Source organism: Mastigoproctus giganteus, chromosome 12 (genome assembly GCF_048544385.1).
Source record: "Mastigoproctus giganteus isolate SK-2022 chromosome 12, ASM4854438v1, whole genome shotgun sequence".
In the NCBI taxonomy this organism is placed as follows: Eukaryota; Metazoa; Arthropoda; class Arachnida; order Uropygi; family Thelyphonidae; genus Mastigoproctus; species Mastigoproctus giganteus.
Genome location: NC_143586.1, coordinates 64136538 through 64155197, shown reverse-complemented (window position 1 = coordinate 64155197; position 18660 = coordinate 64136538). Strand labels below are relative to the sequence as shown.

Sequence of the window (18660 nt, the reverse complement as noted above, 5' to 3'; positions counted from 1 at the left end):
ATGCTCGGCTACCATTAGGGCAAGAAGCAAGTTTTCTACTCTTAGCCTGTTCAAACTCTAGTTTGAACTGATTAAAACTGCTTTAGAATAGTTGCGAGCTTTGGTGTAGGCAGAAAATAAAACTGAAGAATTATAAACAAGCCAATTGTGATATGCAATGTTCTTCTCTTGAACAGCTTTGGCACATTTATTGAAAAACAAAGGTTTAGATAAAGGACGAGATTTTAAAGTGGTGTGTGGGATAAAGGATTCCATTCCTTCAAGAATAATTTTCCTGACACGATCTGAACAAATGTTGACATCAGAAGTTTTGAAGCAGTAATCCGACCAAGTAAAAGAAGAAAAGAAATCTCGCAGGTCATCCCATTTTGCATTCTTGTAATGCCAAACAATATGAGGTTGGGAATAGCCATGAGATAAAGGCTCCATTGGAGAAGAGACAATCACCAAGTTGTGAGCTGAGGTGCCTAATGGACCTCTCACTTCGACCGTGTACTTAGAAGGGTTGTTTGTGAGAAAAAGATCAAGTGTGTTGGCTGTATGATTAGGGTTGTCCGGTATTCTTGTAGGTAAATGAACAATCTGTGCTAGGTCATTAGTAATTGCAAAAGCCTCAGCATCTCGACCTGCTGGGTCGGTGTGACTAGAAAACGGAAGCCAGCTGGAGTTGTGAACATTAAAATCACCAAGGAAAATTACCTCACTGTTAGGAAAGTTGGACTGGAGAAAGTCAAGTTGCAAAGAGAGGAAGTCAAAGAGCTCAAAGTGATTAGTGGAGTTGGGAGAACGGTAGAGACAACAGATGAATTTGACACAATGTGGCAGAGATTTTAAGCCAGAGAAGATTGAAAAGAGGAGATTCCAAATTACCGAGTCTCTGATAGAGAATATCGGAATGGATATATGCACAGGTACGACCTTTGAGGCGAAAGGAATCATACAGGGGATAATTTGGGCAACTGTGATGGCAGTAGTTGAATCAACCGATAACTGAGATTCTGTCAGAAAAAGTACATGGGGTTTGGCAGACTGCAAGTGGAAATGGAGATCATTGAGATTAGAATTAAGACCATGTATATTTGTGAAATGAATTAGGAAGTGCTTGGGAGGTTTAGATCTTTTCGCAGATAAGCTTACTCTATTAGTTTGACAATTCATGGTGTAGAACTTTGCATTTGTCGAGGTTAAACTTTAATTGCCATTTATTAGCCAGCTGTCTAATTTTTCTAAGTTCTTTTGCAGGAGCATACCTTCATTACTGTTATTAATCACCCTGCCAACCTTTGTATTATCTGCAAACCTGAACATTAAGCCTAATATGGCTTCTTTAATATTAATAATTATAGAAAATAACATTGGTCCCAGCATAGAGCTCTAGGGGCTTCACTAATAACGTTAGTCCACAAAGGGCATTATCCATTGATACCCCCCTCTTTGTCTCCCCCCTTCCTCCTCCTTTTATTCAACCATCGTTTTATCCCTAGCAGTAACTTGCCCTTAATGCTGCACTGCTTTAATTTGTTTCAGCTATCAAAATCTTTCCTGAAATCCAAGTATATGATATCAAAATTATTTTTTGAATCCATTTCCTTTGTGACTGCATCGTATTATCCAATCAAATTGGTCAGACAAGATTTCCTCTAAACAATCCCATACTGTATGTGAAGTATAACTGTAGTCTTGTCTAGATGGTCCTGCACTCCTTCTTTAACCAGTGATTCCATTATTTTACCTGGAACAGAAGTTAAATATAAGTGTCTGTATTTTAAGGTTAGTTTACTTGTACAATTTATATATTTAAAGGCTTAAATGTTTCTGCTATATTTGATATTGTTATATAGAGAAATTATTTTGAAATCACTGAGAAACACTGGTCATGCAAACCAGATCAAAATTGTTTATATTATTTTCTATGGATAAATCTCTATTGCTCAATGTGGATTCACTTAGCACTAGGTTTTTATGGACCCAGTTAAAAGCACTGAATAAATCAGTTTTATCAGGAACATAGAAGATTAACAGTCCCCCCCCCTCGCAACTTTGTTCAAATGAGCCATGACTAAATGCTTCTAAGCTACAACCTGACTTTAAAATTAAGTATTAAATTTCTTTTCTGATCTGCTTCATCCAGAAGTGATTTAACTGACAATTAAAATTGCAATGGTGGTTGAAATCTGAATCCATGGAAACGAGTGGAATTGCTAGATCCATGAAATTTGGGCAAGGATCATCCTTCTGATAAAGTGCTGTGAATCTGTATTTTCCAGTCATCACAGCAACCCCATCAGTGATAACCCAACATAACTTTTGAAGAGGTAATTTGTCCATTATTCAAGTTTTGAACATATAATAAATATCTACTCTTGTTTGCACTTTCATGGCTAACACATTTAGCAGTGCTCCTTTTTTTGAGCAAGTAATTCTAATCATTATAGTGAGTCATGAATTATTATTTACATCTTTTAAAGACAGTCAATGCAGTGGAAGACAAAGAAATTGCCCAGACCAAAATAAAAAGCAAAGATGTCAAAATTGAAAACCATGCTTTTTGTTTTCTTCAATATTAAAGGAATTATTATGGCTGAATGTGTCCTACTAAATCAGACTGTCAATGAAATGCTACATTCAAGTTCTGACAAGGCTGTGTTAAAAAATTCAAAAGAAGAGACCTGTATTGTGGAAGAATGGTAGTATGTTCCATTAAGACAATGCTACAGCATACAATGCACTCTCTGGCAGACAGAGTGCATACAATACACTCTGTTTGCCAGTTTTGGTCAAAAAAGTGTGTATGCATGTGTGTGTGCACACCCTACTTGCCAGACATAGCACCTTGTGACTTTCCCCCTCTTCCCTAAACTGAAAAGTGTACTTAAGGGAACCCATTTTCAGTCATTGAAGACATTCAGAAAAAACTACCCAAGTATTAAAACGGCTTACAGAAGATGACATTCCAGAAATGTTTCTGTGCTTGAGAGAAACATATAGAACAATGTGTGCAAGCCCAAGGAAATTATTTTGAAGAGGATACTTACTTGTAAGGTATGAAATATTTCTTTATTTTATTGTAACAGTCTTATTATTTATTAGCCAGACTGTATTTACAACTTGTATAATCTGTATAGGCGGATTATGATTTCCACATGTATGCTAATGTTTTTAAACTTCCCTTTATATGTATGCATTCATTTTATATAATTTTGTGAATAAAATTTTGCAATGAGGGTTTTAAAAGTTTGGTTTTCCTATGATTTTTTTTTTTTTTTTCCCCATTTGTTTGTTATTAATGAATGCTACAAATTAATAAATGAATAGGATTCAGAAAATAAAATCTTTCTTATATTGAGAAGCTTAAAATTTGTAGACAATATTTCATTAGAATAAGGAAATAGCAATTCTGTTCTTGTTTTGTTACACTTTTTTTTTTCTCAATGAAATTTTTTGCATTGGGTTAGATAAGAGCATTTAATAAGATGAGATCTTATCTAATTTCAACCTTACCTAATTTAATTAGATAAGAGCATTTAAATATCTGCCCAATTACATTTTTTTTTAAAAATTCGATTTACAGATGTGTCTAATATTTAATGAAACTGGTTTGAAGGATGTAAATCCTCCCTGTGTGGCCCAGACATTTGTAAATCATAATGCTGTTCTTTATAAACTCTTCATTATTGGCAACAAGTATTTTGTTATAGAGAGGCCATCACTGAAAAATTTTACTGCTGGGGGTAAGTAATATTAAAATATTATTGTTATTAGTCTTTATTTATGAACTTAGTCTTCAAGTTATTTTGAAAGGGTATACTGTTTTGTCTGCTTTCATGCCCCCCCCCCCACCAAGATCTTTAGCATATAATGATTATTTCTTTGGCACATCCGGATCTTCAATTTGTTTATTCCTTCTCCCTATCCCTCAATATTTTTTTTTATATCTCCAATATCAGGTTTTATGTGTATACAGTGGATTCTGGTTATTTGGGCCACCGGGTAATCAGGGCAGATGTTTATTTTGGGCAAATCTTAAAAAAAACAGAATCCAATCGAGAAAATAGCCATGGTTTACTTCGCTTAATTGAGACAACATGGCTTTTAATCGGGGCAGGAGACCGCAGCACTGGAGATTACCCTACGATTGTCTCTGTCCGTACCATATGGTTCGGTCGGATTTATGGAGGTCACAACCATAAAACAAAAACAATTAGCAGTCACCTGTTTATTGAGCTTTTCTGTTAGTGCAATCTATCATGAATGGATAGTAAACTCGATCTTATTGAATTTGTGATAATAGTGACAGCTGGAATTCTGTGGGTTATTATGATGAAATTTGTTTACACTTCCATGAAATCTTCAATCATATAAAAAAATTAATTTTCAGAATCTTCTTCATTCCTATTTTTAAAGCTTTGTAACTTGTTACTCTGTTCTCGCTTGCACGTATCGTCTTACTTGCAATTTGTATGTGCCGTGTTCTTGTTATTGATTGCTTATCTTTTTGGTATTTTTAAATTTTAACTCCCACCCACAAATGTCAGTGAACAGAAATGTCAGCTAGTCAATATGTACATATTACAGTAGGTATTAATTATTCCGATTGTCATGTATATTCTTCCGATTTTCATGTATCATTTTTTTAATTGGTAAGGTAATAAAGGGTAAATTTGTGTTTAATATTTCTTTACTTTTATAGCCTGTGGATAATAATATTCCTCCTATTTTCGCTAATTAGAATCTCTGTTTAATAGAAATAAAATTCAGTTCACAAATGTGATCACAATGACCAACGCTTACTACACATTGTATAGTGCATGGTACTTTACTATGGTGAGTCCATTGTAACATGATTTGATTGTAGTGAAACAATTGTAAAGCGGGGGTCCATTGTAATTTTAACTATTTATGTGAAACTTCGAATAATTGGGGCAGCCGCTTAATCGAGCCAAAATGCACTAGTGCCGATGTGTTCCAAATAACCGGAATCGAGTGTGTGTAGTAGTAGTGGCATGCGATGCAAGAAAGCAAGTGTATGAGCTTATACAGTGTCAGCCAAAAAAAATCACACCATACCCTCCAAATGCCTGTCCAGTTCCTCCTTAAATTTATTTAACCTATCAACTTCCACAATGCCAGATGGAAGTTTGTTCCAGCAATTAACCACCTGCTGGCTAAAGGCAAATTTCCGCACATCTACATGTGTCCTTCCTCAATTTATGCTCCCTTAGGTTCGTAATCTGAACAAGTGGAAGGATCCCATCAGAATTCAGCGTGCTCAACCCATTCAAGGCCTTATATACCTCAATCAGATCACCGCGCAGGTGCCTAGTCTCAAGCCGCTGCAATTTGCAGAACTTAAGCCTCTCTTGGTAAGTGGCTCCCTTCATTCCCCTCACCAATCTTGTTGCCCTTCTCTGTACATGCTCAAGCAAATCTACATCCTTCCTAAAATGAGGCTTCCAGACCTGTATGCAGTACTCAAGGCGTGGCCTGACCATTACCTTAGGCGCCTCCGTAGCCAGGTGGGAAGGAGCAGCAGTGCGTAGCACACGTTTCTTGATTAGACCGGGGTTCGAGCCCGTCACCACCAAATACGGAGGATGCGGAAAGGTCAGGGAATGACCACTGCATATCCCAGATCAACATGGCCTTAGTTGCTAATGCTCCTAAAAACCAAATAACAAACAACAAACCATAGCCTTATACAGAGGGACAATCACCTCCTTTTCATTGCTAGCAAAATTCCTATATATCATTGACAAAACCCCATGACCTGCCCTGGCAGCCTGTCTGCATTGCTCAGAAAACTTCATATCTGACTGCACAATTACTCCCAGGTCTTTTTGATTTTCTACCACTCAAGCGTTTAGGGCATAAGCCTCAAGCTATGGAGGAGTCTAGACTATGTATAAATATAGTGCAAGCGCATCAGAAATACATAGTTATATCTGAATAAATCAGAATATTAGTAAAATGGCATCGTTTTAAGTTATATCTCATATTCTGGAATACCTTCACAACAAGTTGCCATAATATTGCACTACTTCGAATAAGTAACGCTTCACCTAAGGAGAAGACTAATGTTACTTATTCTCAGATGGATACCACCACCCAGACGGCACTGTTTCAGGGCTATTTGGCCCTTCTTCCCACACACACAAGTGTGTGTGTGTGTGTGTGTGTGTGTGTGTGTGTGTGTGTGTGTGTGTTGAGTAATCTGGTAGGTTGATAACCATTAATATACTGAATTTATGGGCTAGTGCCATTACGGTGGAAATAGATACAGTACATCCATAATGCAATATATATACACTGTATTATTAGTTTTTAAGGAAAGATGAAATGGTATAGAATAAGCTATCTTAGCTAGTGTATACTGAGCCTAAGCAAAGATTGTTTATTTTAAATAATAATATGGTAGGTTGATAATCATTAATATATGGAATTTTTGGCTAGTGCCATTCCAGTGGCAATGTATACACTGTCCATAATGTGATATACAGCTAGGCCTCGCATAACGCGAGTTCGATTAACGCGATATTCAGTTAACGCTATTTGAAAAATGATACCACTTTTCACTTTACACGATGCAAATTTCCAGTTAACGCGATCTTTTTTTTTTTTTTTTTTTTTTTTTTTTTTATGCGATAGTTGAAAAAGATTTGAATCGCGCGTTAAGCTTACCGCGAGTCGTACGATAAATAAATAAACGTTTGCCTGCTGCCCGCCTCGGTGTGTTCCATCAACCATCGGAAGAAGACGTGTTTATCTCCTACTAATAAAGTCAATGCAGACTTGCATTTAAAAATTCAAATTTTTAAATGAGTCAGATGAAACTGTTACCGCGAAGGAGATAACGGTAAAAGAATTAGATGAAATCTTTCGTATTGCATAGAACCTCAAACAAAAGATTTGCTGTTCTCTGCGATATTTATTTCGCCAGGGGTCCAGAGAAGATTGTTGTCGGCTATCGGAAATTGACTGATGAAAAGAGAAAGTCAACACTGTTCAAATATTTCCGTAACAGTAATTTCTTCATTGTGTATTTTATGTCAGAGGTTCCCAAAGTTTCTCGGTTCACGGCGCCTTTAATGTCTCAGTAATTATTTCAAGGCGCACCCAGACCAAAAGAAATACCTAACAGTTTCGTTTAGTAGTTAGGTCCAAACAACTTAATAAGAAATGCTGAAACTGTGAACTACCTCGAGCTAGTAGTTCGCGCGGTGTCTGACAGATGTCGAGTATCGCTGTGTTTCCCTCAAATTTAAAATATTCCGCGGCGCACAGTTTAAGAACCGCTGTTTTATGCAATAAACATTTAATTCCATAATTATTTTCATTATCTTTTACATTATATACAGTTAAAAAGTAATTTAAAAGGTATTTTTAAAATTCTTTATGGACATTCCAGAAGGTCAAGGACCAATTATAATTTTTCCTATTAGTTATGATATTCGATTAATGCGTTTCCGTTTTGTGCGATGCGCTCCCGGGACGAATTAATCGTGTTAATCGAGTCCCGCCTGTATATGTACATATTATTAGTTTAACTTAAAATAATTCTTTTACTTTAATCTTCCCCATAACCTTATAATACTGTGTGTGTAGTAGTAGCAGTGGCATTTGATGCAAGAAAGCAAGTGTATGAGCTTATGCAGCATCAGCCAAAAAAAAAAAAAAAAAAACACACCATTCCCTCCAAATGCCTGTCCAGTTCCTCTTTAAATTTATTCATCCTTTCAACTTCCACAACGACAGATGGAAGTTTGTTCCAGCAGTTAACCACCCGCTGGCTAAAGGCAAATTTCCGCACATCTAATCTACATCTGTCCTTTCTTAATTTGAATTTATGCCCCCTTAGGTTCGTAATCTGAACAAGTGGAAGGATCCCATCAGAATTCAGCGTGCTCAACCCATTCAACACCTTATATATCTTGATCAGATCACCGCGCAGGTGCCTAGCCTCCAGCCACTGCAATTTGCAGAACTTAAGCCTCTCTTGGTAAGAGGATCCCTTCATTCCCCTCACCAATCTTGTTGCCCTTCTCTGTACACGCTCAAGTAAATCTACATCCTTCCTAAAATGAGGCCTCCAGACCTGTACGCAGTACTCAAGGCGTGGCCTGACCATTGCCTTATACAGAGGGATAATCACCTCCTTTTCCCTGCTAGCAAAATTCCTATATATCATTGACAAAACCCCATGACCTGCCCTGGCAGCCTGTCTGCATTGCTCAGAACACTTCATATCTGACTGCACAATTACTCCCAGGTCTTTCATTTTCTACCACCTTAAGTGTAGTACCACACAGTTGGTACGTTTCTCTGGGGTTACTTCTACCCATATGCAGTACTTTGCATTTGTCAAGGTTAAACTTCAGTTGCCACTTCTTAGCCCATCTGCCCAAATTATCTAGATCGTGTGTGTGTGTGTGTAAAAATGTTTGTACTATAATAAAATAGTTTTTTTGTCAAGTTTTTTTTTTTTTTTTTTAAACTGTGTATTAGTATTATTTATCACAGATGAAAAGTATATTTTTTTATTCATTGTTTGTAACAGTTGTAACCTTTCTGAATGTTATTACTTAGTTTGAATCTAATAGAACAATAAAAGATTCATTAATTTCTTTACAGACCATAACACTATATTTTTTGATAGCCATGATATATCCAAGCCTCATTCAGCATCTTCATTAACAGAGGTAAATCTAAATCAGTTACTTAATCTTGCATTTTTAAACTGTTTATGCATGATTCAGTAGGAGTATGGAATACAGTAAGACTTAAATTATGGCATTGAAAAATCCTGCACATTTCAAAAATTTTATGTAACTCTTTCATGAGTAAGTTTCCTGAATATATGTGAGAGCTTTATATGAGGAGAGTCATTAAATTTTAGTAAAAGTGAAAAATGAATGGGAAAAATGTAAAAATGAAAACTTTGGTACATAAATTCTGAATATTCATTTCTTCTTATTTTCAGTTGATTCCCCATAATTAAAGTAAAATTACTATCAAAATTAAATGAGAATTAAAAAAGATAAAAAAAAATATATATTTATAAAAATTGTCAAAAGCTTGTTACTTTTTTTGAAGCGGTAATATTCTCTACATCTATTTATATGTCACTTAAATAAACTTCTTTATCACTTAAATAGATATCTATTCATATATCAATGTCATTGATTTCTGGATCTGAATTCCAGAGAATTTTTCTTTTTGTAAGCCAAAATTTGACAATTATGTTTAATGTTATGTATGTGATGTTTTCCTTTGGCTTTCAAAGCCCTTTTTGTGCTGCCATCTCTTAAAACTGGCCATGTAAATAAGAGGTGGTGGCATATAATGGAAAAAATTATACTTTCAGACAATTCATGCATAAAAGCCGCACTAGAAATGACCTTCGAAAAAGTAGATCTTTGTGCTTAATACACAGAGCCCACATATGAAAAATTATCAATCGACATGTTCGCTCCTGGAAGGGTTAAAAAAATGTTAGAAATTTACTGTCTCTCAGATTATATATGAACGTGGTGAATTTTGTTTCAGCTTGTTTCCTGAAACTCTGTGAATGTCTCATTGATTGACAAATTCATATAAACTTGGAAAGTGAGTAGGTTAATTTTATTTTTAAGTATGCTGCTATATATTGCTTGATTGTGCATTTTTTTCCTTGATTGTGGGCTTACTAGTTTAGAATATCACTCACCATGGGAAAGTGTTTCCTATGGTGAGCAATATGTGACAATGAAAGAGGGAAAAAGAAAAAAGGAAAAAAAAAAACCTTCCTTTAAAAGTTTATATGATTTATAGTTTGATTAACAGTTATTGTTCATAATTAGAAACAAGGAATGAGAGCTACATCATAGTTGGGTTGGATTATCGATGAATGGTCCAGTCATATTGATAATAATCAGACAATCTTCCATTATGTTTCTCTCATTTTTTGGTTCTAATTGCAAATGGCAAAATGGTGCAAGGAAGCAACATTAGCCATAAAAAAAATTACCCACTTCCTTTTCCCATCCTTGATAATTATTTTTCCAATCCTTTACTAAATTTATTCAAATTGTCCAGGTTCCATAACATCAGGTAGAAGTTCATTCCAATAGTCAGTCAGTCAGTCAGTTACTCTGACTGAAAGTAAGCTTTTGCACCATCCTACAACCATTGTTTTCCAATTAAAATTTATGCCCTCTTTGTATCATCTGAGAAAGAGTAAGTATGCCATCAGCATTTCATTTGTTTAGCCCAAGTTGGTCCCTACGCAGAGACTTAGTTTCCAGATGCTGCAGTTTGCAGAACCTGTCTTTCTTGGTGAGAGTATCCTTTTGCACCTCCAGCTAATCATTTTTCTGTTCTCTGTGCCAATTCTAGTAGATTTAAGTCTTTTCCAGTATGAGATTTCCAAACTTGTATGCAGTATTCAAGATGTGGTATAACCATTGCTTTATACAGGGGGATAATCACCTCTTTGTCTCTGTTGATAAAATTCCTGTTTATCATTGACAGAACCTGATGAGCTATTCTGCTAGAACAGCTCAAGTTTATCTTTCAGATTGTAATTGAGAATAAAAAAGGCTCCAGGCCTTTTTTATTCTCAGTTACCTTGCATTTGGTACTACCTAAATGAACGAGGAATTAATATGATTGATCATATTAGTAAAGTTTCCACTAATAGTATTTTATTTATTATAGTTTTTTAAGGCTCACAATGTGATGTCTGGCATAGCAACAGTGCTGTATTGGCAGCGTTGCTATGCTGAGCTTTTCTTCTTTTTTTTTTATATATATATCATGATTATTATCATGATTGTTTTATGGTAGTTCGTGATCTGTGCATTTTACTCTTAGAAGAACCGTATGTATCAAGTTAAAAAAAAAAAAAAAAAAAAAATTGCTGTAATTTCCAATATAGGAAGAGTTTTGAGATTATGTTGAATGCTTTTTTTGCAATTAAAAATAATATAAAGTACTCATAAAATATGTTCTGAGTAATTAAAACAAAATTCTTTACAGCTTGACAAGTGTGAGCCAAAAACTCCTACTATAAAACCAGAGAAAGAAAGACTTGACAGCATTGTTAGTGTTATCTGTGATCAACTTGGATTAGCTCTCTTTGGTATTGATGTTATTATAGATAATAAGACAGGCAACTATGCTATTATTGATATGAATACCTTCCCTGGTAAGATTCATTTCTGTGACTATTTAAGTGAAATATATTGTCATATATTTTTTATTTGATTTATCAAATATTTAGTGGTGTTAATGAAGGGGCTGAGATAAATGTTTATTTTTCACTCTTGGTGCCACTTTTCTTCTAAATAGCTACTCACTGTATTATACTGCACATCTTCCCTACCATGGAATATTATTCTCACATTTGGCAGTGTCCCCAAAACATTTTAAACCATGATAGGTATAATTGATTATGAAATAATAAAAAAAAAAAAAATATATATATATATACATACACACACACAGGGTGATTCACTACCAGTGTGACAAACTTGCAGGAGGTGTAGGGGGTCACAAAGACGAATTAGAATCGCATAGCATTGCAGAGTCCGAAATGCCTTTGTCATGTGGTAGAGGACGTTGAACGGGAGGATCGCGTGAACAGCGATCCCGCTGGAAGTCAGCATTCGCGAACCGTTTCTGTTGAAGAAACCAAGTAGCAAAAGTCCTCCGGAGTGGATAATCTGCAGGCTCCAATGATTGGACGCGTTGTAGATGGTATAAACTCATTTGGTTTGTTGACAGTATCCTCCATACAGTGGATTGGGAAATACCCAATCGTTGGCCTATCGCTCGAGTACTCGTGGCGCCTCTGTAGCCAGGTGAGCAAGAGCAGCAGTGTTTAGTACACGCTTCTTGATTAGACTGGGGTTCGAGCCTGTGACCACTGAATACGGAGGATGAGGAAAGGTCAGGGAATGACCACTGCATATCCCCGGAGCAATATGGCCTTAGTTGCTAATGCTCCTAAAAAAGAAAAAAAGAAAAAAAAAAAAAAAAACCAAACCAAATCGAGTACTCGTACTCGGATTGCCTTCTGCAAGACGTAGGACATTCTCCTCATTGTCTGGCGTCCTCGTCGTTTGTTCTCGATTCATGGTACCTCTCGTGAAACAACCAGTCTCATGTAACCTTCTGTGCACACGTGCGAAAATCATATGATGAGGAGCACACCTGTGCGAGAAACATTCCTGGTACAAGCGCAGAGCGGTGCGCCCATTACAGTCCGCAGCTCCATACGCGAGGTGCATGTCGGCCAGTTCAACGTTTGAATACTTGGCCATCCTACTGCCTCGGGAACTGGTTCGCAAATGCTGACTTCAAACGGGATTGCTGTTCACGCGACCTCCCGTTCAACGTCCTCTACCACATGACGAAGGCATTTCGGACCCTGCAATGCTATGTGATTCCGATTCGTCTTTGTGCCCCCTACACCTCCTGCAAGTTTGTCGCACTGGTAGTGAATCATCCTGTGTGTGTGTGTGTGTGTGTGTGTGTGTGTGTGTGTGTGTGTGTGTGTGTGTGTGTGTGTGTGTGTAAAGGTAGCAACAATTTAAGATAATATATAAAAGGTAAATGATAAATGTTTCTACTCATTAGGAGAAGTCTGGGTTTGAATTCCTGAATACTCCTATAGGTAGCCAATTGTAGAAAATATCGAATAAAATACAAGCATAGAAAACTTGTACCCCCCGATTGGCTACCTATAGGAGTATTCATTTATCATTTACCTTTTATATATTATTTTATTTATCTACAATCATTTATCTTCATATACCATACAAAAACACCGGAAGGATGCTCACAGAACTATGTTCAGGGTCCTACATTAGGAATGGGTATAGCAACCCCGAACTGCCCTAGTACCAACTTTTTGCATTCTTCAGTACTCTTTATGCTTTCCTAACCCCTATATTTTTATTTCTCATGAGCCATTAGTTTACTGAACGCTATACCCGAGATGCTTTGTTTCTGCTTTAAAACACTTTCCTTGCCTATACAAAGTTCAGTGACTATATACTGCTACTTTGATAGCCATTCATTCCTCTCTATCCTGCAACGAATTCCTTTAACCCTACCACTACCCCATTTTAAATTTCATAACGAATTAGGTGATTTTAATTTTACTATTTCGCTAATTTAACTTAACTTATTTTATTTATTTATTTAAATCATTTGAATACATCTCCAACCTGTAACACATGGGGTAACTATCCCAACATAATTATTTAATTTAAAACTTTCCTGATTCGTTATTTTCCTGATTTCCTTGTTGCTAGTCTATACCACATACCAGAGCCCAAATTCAGTCTAAACATTTTATTTCTCCACAACAGTACAGATCACTACGACCACATGTAAGTTATCCCTTTCTTGCTTTTTATTCTTGTTATTCTTTACTTCCAGCCTCTGTCGGGTCAGACACGAAATACAACGCTGCATTATTAATATTAAATTTAAACATATTATTTAAACAAACTTAAGCAACTTATTTTAACTGACTTAAACAGACCTTTCCTAGTGTACCACGTGGGGCTATATTTCATGTCAGAAACAGAGGCTATACCCACTTGTTGCCGTTTCCTCCTTTGATTTCGGTGGCTGGTCCTAGATAAAGGCACTGAAATCACAGGATGAACAGCACTAAGTTATTCTTATTATTCATTATTACTTCTCCTTTATCTTAACTCCCTGCTTTGTTCACTGTGATTGTGATCACAGTTCCGTTCGCCCTTTGTTCTCCATAACTAGCGTTACCAGTCTAGTAACGTTAGCGCTTTGCCTTTCGTGACTACTAACTTATATATAGACCCTGCCACTGAAAAACTCGGAAATTAGGTGGTGAGGCCTGCCAGAGTACTTCAATAATCTGCTGGATGCCTGACCTGCCTCCTCGTGCAAAGTGTGGGCAACGGTGGGTCTCAGTAGGGGCCCAACAGCTAAATGGTCAGAGAAATGATAGAACATAACACTACACAACAAACCACTCCCCACACACTTTTTAAATCTCTGGCCTCCACAGAGTTCTGTGTCACATGTACAAAGAATACAATGCAGAGATGGGGGGAACCCCTGGTGCACTCAAACAATTAACACACTTTACACTTCAGTCCATATCTCATGACCAGTTGGGATTTGTGACCTGTGGAGTGAATCTCAGAAATAAAAAAAATCTTTTGTTAATGTGAATCATTAATTACATAGATTAGGATCATAATAACAAAAAAAAAGTTGATTTGACCCATGTATAAACTTTTTTCTTTAAAATTATTGCAATTAACATGTTAACTAATTATATAGATAGTATGAACCAGAGCTATAATGCTCAATACATTCTACGTTGATATCAATATTTGTAAAAGAATAAGAGAAGTTTCTTTCAGTATGATATGTAGAACATTTCCATATGATACTCTCCAGAAATTAAAACAAAAACAATTAAAAAATATCAAAAATCTTACATCACAGTAAGAAATAATTAACAATAATAAAAAATCAAATGAACACAAAAATTAAGTCAAAAATGAATTTAACGTAAAAAATTGCAAAACGATTTTCCTTCCTGAAGCTGACTGCTTTTCGACCGTATGCCACGATCACAGGAATGAAAATTCCTGGATGGGGTCAGCATGGAACTTAAATAGGGATTATTTGTCTTCGTGCATGGGCGTAAAGGACCACGAGTCGAAGATTAGATATGGCCGGCGAACATTAACAGAATTCTCATGTAATTTAATTTTGACTGTTTCTGCAATTGTCTTGTATAATTATGTTGGACACTAAGTATTTAGGCCTCGCTAAATAAAAAAGTGTTTTTCATTAACGGCATGAAAGGCTAATTGTGACACTGCTGAACGAGAAGCACGAACAAGAAGCCTCGGTTCGGCCTGAATTTGTGTTAACAAAAATTCAGAGGAAATCGCTAGAACCTTGATAAGATGAGCTGCAATCACCGCAAGAAATGTATACTAGGTCATTTATTTGTATTGAGGACAGGACTGAGCGATTGTTCAGTATAGTGTGTAATTTCCGTATTGGCTTGGCTATAATTTTAAATTCGGAATGTTTAAAGAATCTGTTAAGTTGTTTGTGCCACTGTTCAACATATGGGACAGAAATAAAGTATTTTTTGATATTACTATTGTTGGTAGGTGTATTTTTTTTTTTTGTATTCTATCCTTAGCTTGTACCCTAATTCTGTCTATTGTAGCAAGTGGGTAACTCATGTTTAAGAATCTGCTGATTAATATTTGTATTTCTGAGCCCAAAGCAGATTCCGTCGTTGAATATTTATAAGCATTGAGAAATTGATTAAAGATAATCAATCTTTTGTAGGTGAACGGGTGATAGCTGTTATAATGCAGAAGCATCCCAGTGTTTGTAGGTTTATGATAGATATTAATTGGATTTTATTTGCGTCCTGAGTAAGCATGAAATTTAGAAAATTTAATGACTTAGTATCCATATTCTCCCTCTCCAATGTAAATTTGAGTCTAGAACGAATATTATTAAACAAATGTAAAATTTCTTGGATAGTGCTACTTATCGGTAATGACTAGAACATCGTCTAAATACCTCTCATAGTTTGTGATACAGGGTAAAAAAGGCATCAAATGTATACGGTCAATCATTGAGAGATAGATCTCCGATATTAGGCTGCTCAGGCTTAATCCCATTGGCAAACCAAAAATTTGTTTGTATGCTTTGTCTCGAAAGGTGATATAGTTGGCTCCAACTAAGAGTTTTTAATTAAGTGAAAAATTTCCTTAATAGGAAGCTTCGTATAATTAATTGTATCGAGTTATTATTTAACATATCCCAAAGAATATCTAGTGTGTATTCAATGTTTACATTCATATATAATGATGTAACATCTAATGAGAATTAATTATCATTACTGCCAAGTCTACAGTTCTTAATGTTATTAAATAGTGTATCATAGTTCTTAATCCCAAATTGTACTGCCTATCTAAAGGGTTTTATAATGCTATATACATGTGTGGCCAAGGATAAAAATGCCGAGTTTCTGTAGGAAACAATAGGCCAAATAGGAAATCCGGTCTTGTGTAATTTTACCTGACGGAAAAGTGCAGAAATATATGTTCTGACCTTGAATTCCTTTAACTGAGCCATAGTAATATAGTCTTGTTTTTTTTCGATACGTGGTTAATGTTTTATTGTATTGATTGACCAAATTGGTAAATAGTGCCGGGTCTACTTCAAAATAAGTGGAGGTATCTGATCTCTAATGTATTAATATAATCAGGTTTACTGAGTATTACCACTGTATCTCCTTTATCAGCTCTCTGAATAATAATGTCTTTATTTTCCCGAAGTTCACATAAACCTGAACTGGCATGTGTATTCAATTTAGGAAGTGACGTTTCTTTTATGTTATTCACCACCTGGTTAACTTGTTTAATAAATAAGTTTTTTTGTGGAACATTACGAAGTCCATATTCAATTCAATATTAGGTAGTTTTCGTGGTGGTAAATTGTAATTTAATCCTTTGGATAAAAGTGAAATCTGGTCCCATGATAGCATATACGAGGAAAGATTTGTAACCTGTTGATATGTCGGTTCGTTGAATGTTGGGCAAGGGGGTGTTCGCAAACTACTGAAGTATTCTGCGGTAGATCGTTGTGCGTATTGGGAGGGTTGTCACACAACTTGTATGCATTTGGTCACAAGCTTACGACAATGTGTCAGAACTCGTGTGAATGTGTCTTGACCCTCCCAATAATGTATTCAATTTGTTAATGTGTCTGTTTTTTTATTTCTGAGGTCTGTGCATCTCGTCGCAAATCTATGGTGGTCTTCAATACAGACCAATTGTTAGGATGCAGGTAATTTTTTAATGTTCGCCGGCCATATATAATCTCCAACTCTTGGTCCTTTACATGCATGCATGCACGAAGACAAATAATCATTATTTAAGTTCCATGCTCACCCCTACGAGGGATTTTCATTCCTGTGATCATGACATACGGTCAAAGCATTGTCAGCTTCAGGAAGGAAAATCGTTTTGCAATTTTTTTCATTAAATTAATTTTTGACTTAATTTTTAACTGCATTAAATTGATTTTTGTGTTCATTTGATTTTTTATTATTGTTAATTATTTCTTACTGTAATGTAAGATTTTCAATTTTTTAATTGTTTTTGTTTTAATTTCTGGAGAGTATCATACGGAAGTGTTCTACGTATCATATTGAGGTAAACTCTTATTATTTTTGAAATGTTAACTAATTATAGAATGCATTCCTTGGTTACAAATTTGACTAATTGATTAAACTTGTAACTGTTTTTAGGGTATGATGGAGTTGACAACTTTTTCCAGCTTCTTTGTGATCTAATAATGGAACGTATAAAAACTTCTGATCCAAATCCTGATTTTCTCTGCCAAGATATTTCTCAAGAAACAGATTTAAGCATATATCAAGGTCCATTTAAACTATCTCAAGTACATATTAACCCTTTTCATTTCCGGTCAAAGTATCGTTTGGACCAACACTCTTCTGTGCCACTTGTTCCAAACAGTTGTTTCTGCTGTCCTATTACAGGCTTCTGTGCAAATTCTGTAGCACTGCATATTTCACCTAGTCTTTCTGTCATGAATTTGACCGACGATCCTGTAGTTATAAATGACTATGTGAAAGCTGTTGATCACGCTGCTTTTACTTCACCTCCAACAAAAACAGATAGGACTGTATCAGACAATAGCCAAGATGATTCAGGAATTGAAACTTCGGATTCATGTGATGAGAAGAATAAAGATGTGCTGCCCAGGACTACAAAACGTCAACATTCCAGAAGTCACTGTGTGGTGGGGATGTCTCCAGTGGTAGTTGGAGATAAAACAGTTACTGCTGATTAATCTCTTTTGTGGGCCATTTGCCAAAATTTGTTTTTTTATTTCTTTGCAAGAAACATAATTTTTACAAGTTATTGTTTCTGTAGGCAACTTGTTATTTACTATACTTTGTGGAACAAAGTCATTCACAAACCAGGTTTCAAAAATATTGTTAGAGAAATATTAACTGCTGTAGTAACTGATTACTGCCACATGCTAACAGTTATTTCACATCAATAATGTAATGCTAATAATATATTGGAAAGCTGTGTTTGCTTCACTTTTGAAGTTTTGATAGATTTATTTTATTGATCTCAGACAGGTATTTTATATAACTTGGTAGATATAATACTGCTGATTGCTTTTCCAATTTGTTATATAGTTGTCTATAACTAAAATGATGTGTGAAGCTAACATTGGCTTCTGCTGTTTCCCCCCCCCCATAATTTGGATTAATAACCTGATTCAGAAATAATATATATACATTTAAGTGAGATTGGTGGGTAGTACCAAAAAATATTTTTTAACTTTTATATTTAATATATAGAAAGTTCTTGGCTAGGTTAAATGCTGTGAGAAGTTAATGTTAGTATAAAACAACATCCTGATGGGAGTACAAATCTTCACTAATACTGTCTTAATCTTTTAAATATGAATTTATTTAATTAAGATATCAAATAATTTTACTTACTGAAGGTTTTTCTTTCTCTTCTATATGAACATTTGTTACTAATGTACAAATTTTAGGAAAAAGATAGTTGATTTAATGCTAAAAAGTAGTGATTTAGTGTA

The 18660-nt window shown here is 35.4% G+C and overlaps 1 protein-coding gene across 1 annotated transcript in view; it reads left to right on the top strand.

Annotated features, from left to right (window-relative positions):
* The window catches only part of LOC150077126 (inositol-tetrakisphosphate 1-kinase-like), a 126880-nt gene extending 108586 nt beyond the window's left edge, over window positions 1–18294 (top strand). The window contains exons 7-10 of the mRNA XM_090386919.1: window positions 3572–3731; window positions 8629–8696; window positions 11014–11182; window positions 17327–18294. Coding sequence (XP_090243045.1) covers window positions 3572–3731; window positions 8629–8696; window positions 11014–11182; window positions 17327–17892 — 963 coding nt within the window. The 3' untranslated portion in view covers window positions 17893–18294. The remainder of the gene's footprint in view (window positions 1–3571; window positions 3732–8628; window positions 8697–11013; window positions 11183–17326) is intronic.
* The last annotated feature ends 366 nt before the right edge of the window (window positions 18295–18660 follow it).